Raw genomic sequence first — 15570 nt, 5'->3', positions numbered from 1 at the left:
ACTCTCAGGACAGAGAAAAGGGGCTTTTTCTCCATGTACTTCCTGGTTCCCAGGAAGACAGGGGACTTCAGACACTTTCTGAAGCACGTTGCCAGGGGATAGCCTACGAGTACAACAGACTACCGTTTGGTTACTCCCTGTCCCCACGCACGTTCAGTGTACGCCCCCATCGAGAGCGAGGTGTACGCCCCCATCGAGGGAGAGGTGTACGCCCCCATCGAGAAAGAGGGCAGGCTACATGCCACTCTGTAAGAGAACAGACAGACGTCCCTGCTTCAGGCAGTTTGCAGACTGTGACGGGGGGCAACGGTGACAGCCCTGACCATCATAAAGACCTTGGGTCTCATGGCGGCTGCTCACCACGTGGTACCGCTGGGGCTACTGCACATGCGTCGCCTACAGAGGTGGTTTGCCAGCCTTCGTTAGATACCAAGAGGCACAAACGATATCTGGTGACCAGCCCCTTCAGTGGAGGGCAACCTCCGATACTGGGGGTCCCTAAAGCATTTGCTGAAGGGGAGGGACCTGCCTAGAGACAGCTATAGGTGGTGGCTGGCCTCTGACAGAGACCCGGCACATCAACCTTCTCGAGCTACAGGCAGTAGCACTGGTCCTACAGCACTTCAAACCTTTACTACAGGGAAAACATGTGCTGGTGAGGAGTCAGCTCCGCCGCCTTGTTGAGCGCAGCGGAGAACCTGTGGTTGTGGGCATCAGAAAATGTTTTTATCTCTAAAGGCCCCCCACATGCCGGGACTGGAGAACAGGGGGGCGGCCTCATGTCAAGAGGCGTGCCCCTGCCAGACGAATGGTGTTTCTCCCTGACTCGGCAGGACAATCCACCCTTGGGGGTGGACACGTTTGCACACGAGCCATGGCCAAGATAGCTGCTCTACGCCTTTCCACCGCTGCGTCTCATTCCCTCACTCCTGGAGAGGGTGAGACGAGAACAGTTGTCGGTCATTCTGGTAGCCCCAGGTCGCCGCTCGGCGCCGTGGTACACAGAAGAGACACAAATGATGGTGGGCCAGCCCTGGACAGTTCCTCAGTTCTGGGGGGCGCTGTCTCAGGAAGCAGGTGCAATAGGGGCGTTACCCACTCTGGGCCAACCTCTCCAGGCTTGGCTCCTGAGAGGGACTGGCTGAGAAGGGGTGGACTGTCTGACAAAGTTATACAGACTATCCAGGCAGCAAGAGCGGGATCCACCACAGGCTGTTACAGGACGAAGTGGTTGGGATTCCTACAGTTACTGGAACTGGTGCAGCCGGGCGATTGGTTCACAACCATCGACCTGAGGGACGCTTACGGCCCGTCTACACAGCAGCTTTAAAAACATCTTGAAAATCTTGGAGCTGTGCTGTGTCTGAAAGCTTGGGGATTTTTTGCGAGCAACGCGACCGACAACCAAACATGCCTCGCATAAACGGGATTTGATTGGCTGACGCTTCCACCTCAGCTTCAAAAGTTGAACATTGCTCAACTTTTGAATCCTGGAAATCCTGGAAATCTTTGCTTTGCTTCCCCACAATGCAGTTCGGCGAAAAGCGAGGCAAAGTCACGTCACCCCATTCAAAGTCAATGGACAGAGAAGCGTTGGAAGCGTTGGAAGATTTTTTTAACGCTGCTGTGTAGATGGGCCGTTACTTTCATGTCGAAATTGCTAGAAAGCCAAAACACAGGAAGTATTTGCGTTTCGCCTTCCAGGGGATAGCCTATGAGTACAACAGACTACCGTTCGGCTACTCCCTGACCCCACGCACGTTCAGCAAATGTGTGGCCACAGCGCTTCAGCCGCTTCACAACCATGGCATGAGGGTTTTATTTTATCTCAAAGATCTCATAGTCATGTCCAGGTCCAGGGAATAGGCAGATGTTCCTCACAGCCCAATTGATCTTACACCTAACCAAGTTGGGGGTTTGCGGTCAATTGGAAGAAGAGCAGTCCCATACCTCACCAATAGGTGGGGTATCTGGGGATTTTGCTCGATGCAGCCCCACATCGAGACTCGAGAGCGAGGGGTACGCCCCCATCGCGAGCGAGGGGTACGACCCTATCGAGAGAGAGGTGTACGCCCACATCGAGAAGGAGGGCAGGCTACGTACCACTCTGTCAGAGAACAGACAGACGTCCCTGCTTCAGGCAGTTTGCAGACTGAACGTTGGTGCAAGGAAAGGAGTCTAGAGCCTCTGTCCGCTACATTGGGCTCGATTCTATCCTATCTATAGCTACTGGTGGACAAGGGGCTTGCTCATGCCAAAGTCAAGGTGTATGCAGCAGCCATCTGGTCCTGTCATGAGGGATTTGGCGGCAGACCAGTCTTTAGTCAACCGCTCATGAAGCGTTTTTTGCAGGGGATCAGGAGACAGCGCCCAGTGGTGCAGGTCTCCACCCCGCAATGAGAATTGCCATTGGTGCTCGAGGCTTTGGTTACAGAACCGTTTGAGCCTCTGGAGCTCTCCTCCCTGAAAGGGTTATACAGCTAGACGGCTTTAGTCTTCCACCCCATACAGGGGTAGAAGACTCTTAAGGGTGTTAATGGAAGAGTTTAAAATCAGACAGAGGTGGAAGAAGTATTCTTGTGTAGAAATACTCTGTTACAAGTTAAAGTCCTGCATTCAAAATGTTGGGCAAGTCAAAGTAGAAAAGTATTAGCATCAAAATATAGTTAAAGTACCAATAGTAAAAGTAGTCATTATGCAGATTGGTCCATTTTAGAATAATATATGATATGTTTTGTAATTATTGATCATTAAAATGTTATCAAAGCCGGTAAAGGTGCAGCTAGTTTTAATGACTTTGTATACTGTAGGGGTAGCTTGTGAATTCACAAAGGAGACCTATCATGCTATATTTAAATGATATAGTGTATGACCATACCTATATAAGGTATATTTATACATTTTATTTTTCAAAATACCAAACAGATCATTTTTTAGCCATGCCTCGTTTCGCTCATTTTTGCTCTATTCCAAGCCTTTCTTTGAAAATTCTGAGCAGCAGCTGACCACGCCCCCCTGCAGAAGAGTTTGCTGTGATTACGAGTGTGGAATAAACATGTCATCTCAGAGCAATGCATGTGTTCAAGCATATTATCAATTTGATCCAGAAACTGACCCTGAAGCAGCGGAGGTTTTGGTGGAGGTGCAAACATCTCGGTTGCAGCAGGACGTTTCTGAATGGTTAGTTGACAAGCTGTTGTCCCTATTTATTTTACTCTGTTTGTTACGATGCTTGCTACTTATTCCGTTCATATTTTGGCTAATTAGCAAGAATGCAATGTGTACAGTTTGTAACTTAGAGACCCAGCAATAAGTCTCTGAAAGGCGGGGAAAAGTTGTTACAGGTTGTCTTATATCACCTGTACAAGCATATGGTCTGTATAATCCAGTTATCAAAAGTTGCGTTAAACAAAAAAAAACAGCAACCCTCTCCTCCACACACACCTAACACATGTGAACAGGTGATTATATTTACTATGAGTGCCCCCCAATTATTTATTGTCACCAAAAGGACACAGCACGCATCTCAAAACGTGAAGTTTGTTTACAGGCAAGCGTGTATTTCAACATATAAAGCACTAACTTTTCAATTCTCTGAAGGCACAATATGGATGCAGCAGATTCTTGTCAAGATCACAGATGCTGTATAATCCTCATCAGTAAGAAGATGCCACTAATAGGTTGCGCTTTCCCTGGCTGGAGGGATGTGTCGTGGGCAGCTTTCAGGGAGAAAGGCCAGATCCCCGTCTTTACCGCACACACCTTCCCCCTGATATGCGGCCCATTGGAGTGAAGGCAAAAAGAGTCAAGGTAAAAAGGGAAGAACTTACAAAACTGTCTCTGCTTCTATTATTTCAGGCAAGAAATTGACTTTATATATCTCCCCTTATCTACACAGATAATATATTGTTAACTGTGTGGTTCTAACACAAGACACAACCAAGCAAGCTGGCTTACAAACATGCATCCATTTTAGTGAAGTCACTACAGGCAAAACTATATTTGTTTAATTGTTGATGTGGAGTATTTTTCTTCTATAACACGTCTTATCTTTAGCCTTATAGGAAATCATAGAAAATCCACATTTGGAGGTACATTATGCAAAGCCTTTTCGATTTGTGTAGAGTTCTCGTAAATTCCCCAAATGTATGCATTAGTGCTTCGTTAGTGCATTGCGTTTTAAAAATAACAATTAAGGAAACTTATAAAAAAGAAAGTGTCTTCAGCACTAAACACTTACGAATATTCGGTTTGATTAAATATGTTCTGTTTTTAGGTTGTGTATGTGATGAGGAACCCCAAAGATGTCCTGGTGTCCCTCTATCACTTTGCTCACAGTTGGAAGATGTTGGAAACGCCAAAGAGCTTTGAGGCTTTCTTTCAGGACTTCATAGATGGCAAAGGTATGTGCACTGTGAGCCGCCTGGTCGCCGGTTCAAGTCCCCGAACAGACCTAAATATGGAGTGTGGACTGCTACTTGGAGAGTTTCCAGTTCACATCCTGCCCTGCCGTGGTGCCCTTGAGCAAAGCACCGGACATCCCCCTTCCCCCCCACTCCCATTGCTCCCCGGGCGCTCTACAATAGCTGCCCACTGCTCCTCGTACTAGACTCCTAGCACTAGGATGGGTTAAATGCAGAGAACAAATGTCACTGTGTGTGCTGTGTGCTCTGCATGTGTGACCACTAAAGAGGGTTTCAATCCCTCCTAATATTATATTATTATTAAAAAGGAAAAATAAAGCTGATATTGGGTGTCTTCATCTTTCCTGTTTTTCATTGTGTAACAGCTTTATGGGATCCTGGTTTGATCATGTGAGAGAATATGAGAATGAAAAAGACAAGATGGACATACACTTTGTCAAGTATGAAGACAGTAAAGAAGAGGGCACTGGTGAGCCACACTACACTTAATGTTAGTCCCTCACGTTGTCTCCCAAATGTCACTCTTTCTTCGTCTTCTGTGGTTCTCAGGCATCCTGTTTTGGTAGACTCTGGCTCAGATGCCAGTTTTATAGACTTTGAGTTGGCTAAGAAGCTGAACCTTGAGACCTTCCCCCTTCCAAGACCAATGGAAGCAAGTGTCTTGGATGGTCGTCTTCTCTGTAGGGTAACTCACCACACCCAACATCTTCAGCTAAGTTTCCAGGACAGTCACACTGAGCTTCTCGTTTTTCAGGTTTTTCGGTCCCCGGAACACCCAATCATTTTGGGGTACCACTGGCTTACCCTACATAACCCCCACATAGACTGGTCCACTGATTATTGCATGGTGTAAGGGATGTTTAAGTATCTGTTTTCCATTCAAATGTTCCATGACTGCTCCTCCAGCTGTCCCTGTAATTCAAGACATGTCAGATCCTGATTACCCTGACATTTCCAAGGTGTTACCATGACCTTAAGGAGGTTTTTAACAAGGCCAGAGCCACCTCGCTGCCCCCTCATCGTTGTGTACGATTGTGCTATAGACTTGTTACCAGGCTCTTCACCACCCAGGGGTCGTCTTTATTCCCTATCTGCTCCAGAGACACGGGCGATGAAGGAATATGTGGAGTCTTCACTTGCCACTGGATTAATTAGACCTTCTTCCTCTCCCGCTGGAGCCGGATTTTTCTTTGTGGCAAAGAAGGACAGGTCACTTCGCCCCTGCATTGACTATCGAGGTTTGAACGAAATTACCATCAAGAACAGGTATCCCCTTCCTCTTATGTCATCAGCTTTCGACCAGTTACAAGGTGCTAAGATCTTTACCAAGTTAGATCTTAGAATAGCTTATCATCTGGTGAGAATAAGAGAGGGGGATGAATGGAAAACTGCTTTTAACACCCCAAGAGGCCTCACAAATGCCCCAGCTGTGTTTCAGACTTTGATCAATGATGTACTTCGAGACATGCTTAACATCTTCGTTTTCGTGTACCTGGATGACATCCTCATCTTCTCCCCTGACAAAACGACCCACAGAGATCATGTACACCGTGTCCTACAGCGTCTACTGGGATACCACCTCTTTGTCAAGGCCGAGAAGTGTGAGTTTGATGTTTCCACTGTTTCATTTTTGGGCGTTATTGTGTCAGTGGGCAATGTTTTGATGGATCCGGCTAAGGTTAATGATGTCTCTGAATGGCCTGTCCCTGCAAACCGCAAGCAAGTGCAGCGTTTTTTAGGGTTCGCCAACTTCTATAGGCGATTCATAAGAAACTTTAGCACTGTTGCTGCTCCATTGCATGCACTAACCTCCCCAAACACAAGGTTTCAGTGGACCTCTCAGTCGGACCAAGCCTTCCAGAGGCTCAAGAAGGCCTTCACCATGGCCCCTATACTGATCATCCCGGACCCACGTCTGCAGTTTGTGGTGGAGGTGGACGCTTCAGACGTGGGGGTTGGTGCTGTGCTCTCCAGAGAGGACAACAAGGTTCACCCATGTGCTTTCCTCTCCCGGAAGCTTTCTCCTGCTGAGAGGAATTACGATGTGGGGAATCGAGAGCTGTTGGCTGTTAAGGTGGAACTGGAGCAGTGGCGTCACTGGTTGGAGGGAGCTGAAGTACCATTTATTGTGTGGACCGATCACAAAAACCTGGAGTACCTGCGCACAGCGAAGAGACTCAACCCTCGTCAAGCCAGGTGGGCTCTTTTTTTTAATCGGTTCAACTTTTCACTGTCTTATCGTCCTGGTTCTAAAAACACTAAGCCTGATGCTCTCTCCCGTCTCTTTGATACAGGCTCTGACCATTCTCCCCCCACTACCATCCTGCCTCCCTCATGTATGGCGCGTGCTGTTACCTGGGTTATTGAGGAGAGGGTCAGAGAAGCAAATGTTGGTAACCCAGGGCCGAATGGTTGCCCTCAGAACAGGTTGTTTGTGCCCTCTCCTCTTCGCTCTCAGGTCATCCACTGGGCTCATGCGTCCCCTCTCTCCTGCCATCCAGGGATCAAAAGGACCATGTTTGTGGTCAAGCAATGCTTATGGTGGCCCAAGATGGAGAGTGAACTGGGCGAGTATGTTGCTGCCTGCCCGGTGTGTGTGCTCGGAAAACAAAGTTTCTCGTCTGGCTTCCCCTGGTCTCCTACGTCCCCTCCCTGTACCTACACCCCAGATGTCTCTCTGGACTTTGTAACGGGTCTTCCCCTGTCCCAAGGTAACACAACCATTTTGATCATTGTCGACAGATTCTCAAAGTTGGTGCATTTTGTTCCTCTGCCCAAGTTACCCTCTGCCAAGGAAACAGCGGAGGTTGTCCTGTCCATTGTTTTCCGGTTACATGGCTTCCCTAAAGATGTTGTGTCGGATCGGGGTCCCCAGTTCGTCTCCAAGTTTCGGAAGGAGTTCTGTGCTCTCCTGAGTGCCACCGTTAGCCTCTCCTCCGGCCATCACCCTCAGTCCAACGGACAGACCGAGCGGCTCAACCAGGAGTTAGAGACCGGTCTGCGCTGTCTCGTCTCTCAGAACCCCACTACTTGGAGTAAAAATCTTATCTGGGTTGAGTATGCGCACAACACATTGCTCTTCTACTGGTCTTTCCCCATTTCAGTGTGCTTATGGCTACTAACCGCCCCTGTTTCCGTCCCTGGAGAGAGAGGTCAGGGTTCCTTCTGCCTTGGCACTGATTCGGAGGTGCCGCCGCATCTGGACTGGGGCTAGACAAGTGCTGCTTAGGACGTCTGCTCGGTACAAGAGGGCAGCAGACCGCAGACGGATCCCTGCTCCCACCTATCGCGTCGGCCAGAGAGTATGGCTCTCCACTCAGGACCTTCCTCTTCGAGTCAAGTCCCGTAAGTTGGCTCCTCGCTTTGTTGGTCCCTTCCCTGTCTCAAAGATTATTAATCCTGTTGCTGTGAGACACAAGCTTCCCAGGTCCATGAGGTCGCACCCAACGTTCCATGTGGCTCAGATCAAGCCGATCAAAGAGAGCCCTCTGGTCCCTGCCTCCAGACCAGGGCCGGCCCTAGACTTTTGGGGGCCCTAAGCGAGCTTTGGCTTGGGGGCCCCCCTCACTCTAGCGTGTTCTCACTACACACAACACGGAACCAACTTTTGTCTTATGATGTTAGCATAAGCACACATATTGTATACATAAGCATGTAAACACCGTGGACCTAACCTCCTCTAGGGGGGTCCTCACCTCCTCTAGGGGGGTCCGGGGGCATGCTCCCCCTGGATCTTTTTTTTGTTTTAATATTGAAGTTAAAAGCATCAATCTGGTGCACTTTGATAGCAAAATTAAGAGATCTATGGATACATCTCTCAACACCCATATGAAACAGAACTGTAAACAGATTTTTCTTTATGGATATTTTACAAATCACTTAAACTGTATTCTTGTTTTGTCATATAGTATTTCATAACTGTTTTTCATTTATTCTCTCTGGCTGTCCATCTCATAATGTTCACATATAAACTAGCTGTCAATAGGAATATCATTCAGAAGAATTATAATTTCTTGCAAAAATCTGTCACAAAAGGAGGTTGCACATTTAAATGCAGGTGTTGTTATGGCAACGTCAGTGGCCAAACAGCAACATTTACTGCTGCAAATACGTTCAAACATGTTGTTGACACACAGTGGCAACTATGCCACCATTTCAGCTGACTTTTTCTCAGAAATACTGTCACATAACATCCACGTATTTCAGTGCTAGGTTGATGCTTAGCTAAGCTAACTATGAAACACTTTAACTGACAGGACTCCGGATCAACTGTGTACTGTAAGGTAGCTTCTAGCTTCATGTCGAACAGTAAGTCAACATTTCCCAGAGAGCTTTCTTTGAAACGCTAAAAAACATAACATTTAGATTGTATGACAAAGTGTTTATTTAATATCTGGCTAGCTATAGCTACTTGATAACGGTTTAGCTTACCCCCGCGATTCAAAGTAACGTCAACGTAGCTGTAATTTATTCTTTGCTTACATGTTCGCATAACTTGGAAGTTTACTGACATTTACATACCTTGTTTACCTGGCTCAAGTGGTGGCTCTGGGGTTGTTGAGCCACCATGAATTGTCGTCTTTTTTAAGAAAATGTTTTCTTATGTCCATCTTCAAAAACTCTGAGTCCGACTGACAGTTTATTTTAAACATTGTCACAGCTCACAGGAAAGGTACCTGTCAGCCAATAAGACAGATGTTTATTTCCATTTAACTCTCTGGTTGGTCTGGTGTCTTGCCTCTGTTGCATTCAGTGCACACGGGAAATTACAATCCTCCAATCCTCTCATGATGAGGTTCAGGTAAAGCACGGTTAATGTATTATATTATTGACTCAATAATATAATACATGACTTTGAGAGTAGGCAATCTACGCATATTAACACAATTAATTAAACATACTTATCACGGCGACTGTGTACTGTTTTTTCTTTGTATATATATATTTTAAAAAATGTTTTTTGCTAGGGGGCCCCTTAGTGGCTGCGGGGCCCTAAGCGGCCGCTTATGTCGCTTACTGGGTCGGGCCGGCTCTGCTCCAGACCCCCACCGCCCCCCCGGTTCATCGATGGAGGGCCAGTTTATTCTGTCAAGCGGCTCTTGGCGGCTCGCCGGCGGGGTCGTGGACGCCAGTATCTGGTGGATTGGGAGGGCTATGGTCCTGAGGAGAGGGAATGGGTATCTTCAAAGAACATTGTCGACCCAGACCTCATCCGGGATTTCCACAGGCATCATCCAGACGAGCCTGGACCGTCCGGTGCTGGTCGTTGGGGCGGGGGTACTGTCACATCCTGGCCCTGGCTGATTGCCTCACTCCCTCACCTGTGTATTTTTGGCTCCCTGTTAATCACCTGCCTGGCCTCAATGAGCCTCAGCCGTCCCTAATGATCACTCCTCACCTGTGTATTTAGTCTGTGCTGTTTCCTTGGTCAGTGCCAGTTCGTCTTGTCTGTATAGCAGAAATTGCTCCATGTTTCTCTCCTGACGTAAGCTGTTGTTCTAGCTGCTTAGCATTTGTACCAATCTAGTTGGTTGTTTTTTTGTTGCTTCTTTAGTAGTTCTCCGCCAACTTAGTTTTTTTTTTCGTTACTTCCAGTCAGTAAATGTTTTGATCATTGCCTGTTTTATTTTTACCTTTTGGATTAAACGCTTGACTAAAGACCTTTTTGCCTGGTTGTGCTCTTGAGTCCTCTTTTTTTTTAATTTATTTATTTTTTTGCTCGTGCCTGTACTTGTTATTGATAAGTACTATTACAATGAACATGTGTATACCTTTCAGCAGTTAAGGTGTGTCTCACATGAAATATGAAGTTGAGATGTGTGTTCATTCTGCGAGACACCCCGTAAGAGGACTGACTACTTGCTCTGATTATATCAATTCATACTACAACCTTTAGACTAAGACCTTTAGTGCATCTATCATATCACCTGCGTTATGGATTCTCTGGACTTAGTCAGCCCTTACCTGTTCAGTTACAAAGGACGCTGCTTCCCGGTGCAGGAGCTGATGAAGCCAAAAGACCTTGATGCTCTGCAGCATGTGGATGTCCACCCTAGTGATATCTATATGATCACTTACCCAAAATCAGGTCAGTGACTACCTCTAAGTAAAGGTACAAAAATCAAAATTAATTTTTTTATTAGGAAAAAGTACACTTTATTACATTATTGGATTATAATAATAGATGCATTTACAGTGGGTGTACATAACTTAGAAGTTGGAGCTCATTTTTTTAAGTAGCATATTCTTTCCACAACCGGTAATTGGCAAAAGAAAAAATAGGTTTTCTCTAATCCAGTAATTATATATAATCCAGTAATCATATAAGATTCTTAAATGTGCCATAACGAGTATTATGCATAACTATAGGCCAATACTTTTGTACATAGGAGATTTGTCACATTTTTCATGGACACACCCCACATACTCAGCTCTGCTGCTCATCCCACAAATGCTTGTTCCTCACAAATGTGGTATTGGAAAGGTAAGAAAACAGGCTTTCCAACGGTATAAGATTGATTGCCAAAAAGCATTGTTACAACATAGAAATCATCTACCAAACACAAATTGCCTTACTTGTTGTGTTAAGTTTATAAGACTAGTCACACCTTAAAGGTCCCATGTCATGCTTTTCCGGTTATTACCCGTCCCCTTGTGTGTTATGAAGGTTTTTCTGCATGTAAACGGTCTGCAAAGTCAAAAACCCTCAAAGTACACCCTGTAACGAGTAAAGCTCTAACACAGAAAAGACCTGTCTATGCTGCCCCATAACGCCTCGTTGGAGATTTCTAATTTTCCATTGTTTGCTTCCTGGGTTCTGTGACGTGAACACCCAAATCAACAACAAATGACCAGATTGGCCCAAATGGACCAATCTGAGGAGCGAGTTGGGATCGCGGAGAAATGCTCTCTGCAGACCCATTCTCACTGCGTTATAAACCTTTTTCTTACTCAATATCAAGCCAGACTTATTGTTTTTACTTCGGCTGTGAGTGTTTGTGTGTGCACAGGATGAGTTTCGCTGTGTCTCGCTGTATCGCCGACCCGGAAACCTGTCCGCTCCTTGCAGCAGCAACGATCAATCAATCAATCAATGTTTATTTATAACGAGCCTCGCAACGAGCCTCGCAACGAGCAACGTCCCGACCAATCAGAGCACACTGGGCTCACAGGGAGGGGGGGGCAGGAGCTCCAACAAGCCGTTTAGGACAGAGAATGAATACACATACTATACAGAGATGCTGTATGAGAAACCAATGTGATTTTGGAAAATTGCACAATTTAAATCCATTCTAGTAGACCTCAACAATTGAAATATGAACCTGTAGAATGCAAAGTAATTCAATTAGCTGTACTGTACCTTTACCAGGTGCGATAAACCAATAGACACAGGGAAGGGTGAAACATAAGGAAGAAGCCATGTTGGAATGAAGTGTCTAGCGCTCCTTTCTTTTTTTCATATAATCTTTAATGGCAGAACTTTGTCATTTTATGACAATTATCTATTTTCTTACTAAATAAACATTACTCTGTCTAATACAATATATTTTATTTTCCAGGACATTTCTTTGGCTGAACTTTGTAATTTGCTATTATTTACAGGAAAATGGATACAGTGTTCTCATTATACTTCCCGTTAATTAATTGTATTTAATTACCTGGAGAGTTTTTGCATTATTGCACAGCAGGTGAGCTGAACATGTGAAACTTGTTTGACTAGTTAAGCCCCAAGCCTGTTTTTAAGGCCTCAGGCTCGAAAATGACATTCCCAGAACAAATGATATTCTTCACTTCTAAAAGGGGTTAATTAATCATCTTTTTTCTCAAAGCAATGATAAACCTGTGGGTTGGATGTAGAAAAGTCAGAGTCAATATAGAATTTTTTTATTTTAAAGTAAATTCAGATTTAACATAGTAAAAAAATGTAAATTATAGTGTCCGTCCAAAAAAACAACATTACTTATTGTGAAAACCACCCTTGAATGATGGGATAGTAGACAAAAAGCTTTGGGAATCCAAACATATAATAAGTACCCTGCCTGTATCAAGATTAATGCAAAACAAGGGACATTTTACCTTTTTAGAGAGGTTTTGATCTCTCAGTGATGTTACTTATACCTCTGGAATCTGTGGAATCTCAGCTTGCTAATCGATATCTTGTTTGTGCAGATCCGATAAGGAATAAGGGTATTTCTACCGTGAGTTCTGTGCAAAGTGCGTTAGCATTCTTTCGCTCAGGGCTAATTCAGAGGCTTTATTACCCTTTTTTCCATCCATCCATCCATCTTCTCCCGCTTATCCTTGGTCGGGTCGCGGAGGTATCAGTTCCAGCAGAGAGCCCCAAACTTTCTTTTCCCTGGCCACATCAACCAGCTCTGACTGGGGGATCCCAAGGAGCTCCCAGGCCAGAGAAGAGATATAATCCCTCCACCTGGTCCTAGGTCTAACCCTTGGTCTCTTCCCAGCTGGACGTGCCTGGAACACCTCCCTAGGGAGGCGCCCAGGTGGCATCCCAACTAGGTGCCCGAACCACCTCAACTGGCTCCTTTCGACGCGAAGGAGGAGCGGTTCAACTCCGAGTCCATCCCGGATGACCGAACTTCTCACCTTATCCCTAAGGGAGACACCAGCCACCCTGCGGAGAAAAACCCATCTCGGCCGCTTGTACCCTTTTTTCGTTTAGCTAAAAATTGTTAATATTGTCTGAAAGCTGAGTTTCGTCCCGTTAAGTATGACACATTCATAGTTTGTTAGATGTTAAGAAGCCCTCAGACGCTGTTTCTTGCAAGATGTTGCGTTTTGCCCCCGCCCGCTTTAAAATCTATATTTTAACATATGGATGCATTCACTTTTTTCTGTGCTAAGGCTCAGCGTGGATGCAGCAGATACTTGTCAAGATCATGGATGCTGCACATCCCGACATGGAGGAAGAGGCCGACAACAGGGCTCGCGTTCCCTTTCTGGAGGCCAACACGTTAGATGACTTTCGTCGAGAGAGGCCAGATCCCCGTCTTTATGCCACACACCTTCCCCCTGACATGTTGCCTACTGGATTGAAGGCCAAAAGAGTCAAGGTAATGAAGAGATGGACTTACAATACTGTCTCTGCTGCTGTCAGTCCAGCCTGGAAATGAACTTAAACTTGCATTTTATAAAACTCATGTTATAATAGATATTGTTGCAACACAAGGCATCTGTCAACCAAGCAAACAGTCTCGCAAAAATGCATCTATTTCAGTCGATCTTCAAATTTCGGTTCCAGAAATGTATCCAAATTAGAAGATATTGTTTGACACTGCCTCATTTGCATCTTTAAACATTCAGTGTTAGAATATTCAAAGTAATTGTCTTAATGTAATCAACCAGGGAAGTGTTATGGTGATATCTTGTTAAAATATTAACCGTTTTCACCTGTCGTGTCTCAATATATTCTTAGCATAATAGTAAAGCGGCTGTTGTATAGTCATGAGAAGAAACTAAACTAAAAACTGAGATCCGAACCTCAACAGGCCTATGGTGCGGAATTACAGATACTACGTTTTTATTAACTTCACATGCTGTTTTTTAGGTTGTGTATGTGATGAGGAACCCCAAAGATGTCCTGGTGTCCCTCTATCACTTTTCTCACAGTTGGAAGATGTTGGAAACACCAAAGAGCTTTGAGGCTTTCTTTCAGGACTTCATGGATGGCAAAGGTAGGTTAAGGTGTTATTTGTATAGTATATTTAATATTGTTTGAATATAACATTTCGAAAAAGACAATGTGTGTCTAAATCTCTCCTGTTTTTCATTGTATAACAGTCTATATGGGACTGTGGTTTGATCATGTGAGAGAATATCAGAAGGAAAAAGACGAGATGGACGTACATTATGTCAAGTATGAAGACATGTTGAAGGTTGGAAATCATGTTTTTATATACATATTTTTTGTTTTTAGTTCTTCCACGATGACAGGGTTATTGATTATAGAAAAAAGTTTACTTTCAATGTTTAACTAGCAACAAACGTGTAGCGTCCTCTCATTCTACTTCCCTACCAGTATACAAGCATATACAGTATATATATATATATATATGATGTTAACTATAATTCTCATGAATGTAGTAGTAAAAATAAATAACATGCTTTCCTTTCCATGTGGAATTGACAGGACCTCAGAGGGGAAGTTGTGAAGGTTTGTGATTTTCTGGGAAAAGATTTGACTGATGAAGCCGTCGATCATGTTGTGGAGATGTCCACGTTCAAAAACATGAAGACAAACCCCAAAGCTAACTACAAGGACTTGGTTGAAAAACAACGCTACAGCAGCCCAACCATGCGCAAAGGTTTGTTTCCAGCTTGTTTGGTAGACTGGTAGATTATTATTATTTTAAATTACATATCGCTTTATGCTTGATGTTTTATTAAAACCCTCCTATTGTCTTCGTTTTCCCCCCTTACTTTGTGTTCGCGGTCAAATTCGACCGGTCCTGTTTTAACTGCTATTACATTAACACAAAAACCATTAATCATCACCAAATTTAATTTAACACCTTTTCAAACTGTACATATTGTCAGACTACTGGTATACATGAACAACTGCAGTAAATATACAAAGAATAGACACTGAACACGTATTAAGTGTGCCAGGTGTGATCCATGTAAGTAGTAAATCGGTCAGATTTGACCCGAAGACAACAGGAGGGTTAAAGTCTTTGTGCGTTTGTTTGTGACAGGTGTGGCAGGCGACTGGAAGAACTTCTTCACAGTGGCTCAGAATGAGTATTTTGACCGAGTGTTCGAAGAGAAGATGAGCGACCTTCCTCTGAGCTTCACCTGGGAGATCAAACAGTAGCTCCATTATCATTCAAAAATGGCTCTTACATGGGGGGGTTTAAAAGAAAAAAAGTCCGGTATTATTCTATATTCTGTTGCCAACAATATGTTTATCTTTTCCGCAGTTACGTAATCATCAAATAGTTGTGAAACATTTCACCCTAAACAACAAATATAAAATACATTTGGATTATATATTTACATATTTGATTCTACATCCCTGGATTCACACATGGGTAAAAACATTTCCTGTATTACGAAGAGATTATTATTATACAGAGATGAGGAAACATTTTAGGGTACAATAATATTGTTTACAAAGTCAATCAAC

At 44.4% G+C, this 15570-nt stretch overlaps 1 protein-coding gene across 1 annotated transcript; it reads left to right on the top strand.

Annotated features, from left to right (window-relative positions):
- Positions 1 to 10275: 10275 nt before the first annotated feature.
- On the top strand, positions 10276 to 15439 carry LOC307016004 (amine sulfotransferase-like). Its single transcript, XM_079645049.1, has 6 exons — positions 10276 to 10512; positions 13290 to 13498; positions 13993 to 14119; positions 14226 to 14320; positions 14575 to 14749; positions 15140 to 15439. The coding sequence occupies exons 1-6, from the start codon at positions 10359 to 10361 to the stop codon at positions 15256 to 15258; spliced, it is 879 nt and encodes a 292-aa protein (XP_079501175.1). The 5' UTR covers positions 10276 to 10358; the 3' UTR covers positions 15259 to 15439.
- Positions 15440 to 15570: the final 131 nt, after the last annotated feature.

This window comes from Notothenia rossii, assembly GCF_949606895.1.
Source record: "Notothenia rossii genome assembly, chromosome: 8".
NCBI classification, from domain to species: domain Eukaryota; kingdom Metazoa; phylum Chordata; class Actinopteri; order Perciformes; family Nototheniidae; genus Notothenia; species Notothenia rossii.
The sequence above is the reverse complement of the archived record's forward strand: the minus strand, read 5'-3'. Positions and strand labels throughout refer to the sequence as shown.

What these genes read in the sequence shown, in the direction of transcription:
- LOC307016004 (XM_079645049.1), top strand. Translation starts at nt 10,359, where the DNA reads ATGGATTCTCTGGACTTAGTCAGCCCTTACCTGTTCAGTTACAAAGGA. An exon ending in GGACTTCATGGATGGCAAAG is followed by an intron (nt 14,120 to 14,225) that starts GTAGGTTAAGGT and finishes ATTGTATAACAG; the next exon opens with TCTATATGGGACTGTGGTTT. An exon ending in CAGCCCAACCATGCGCAAAG is followed by an intron (nt 14,750 to 15,139) that starts GTTTGTTTCCAG and finishes TGTTTGTGACAG; the next exon opens with GTGTGGCAGGCGACTGGAAG.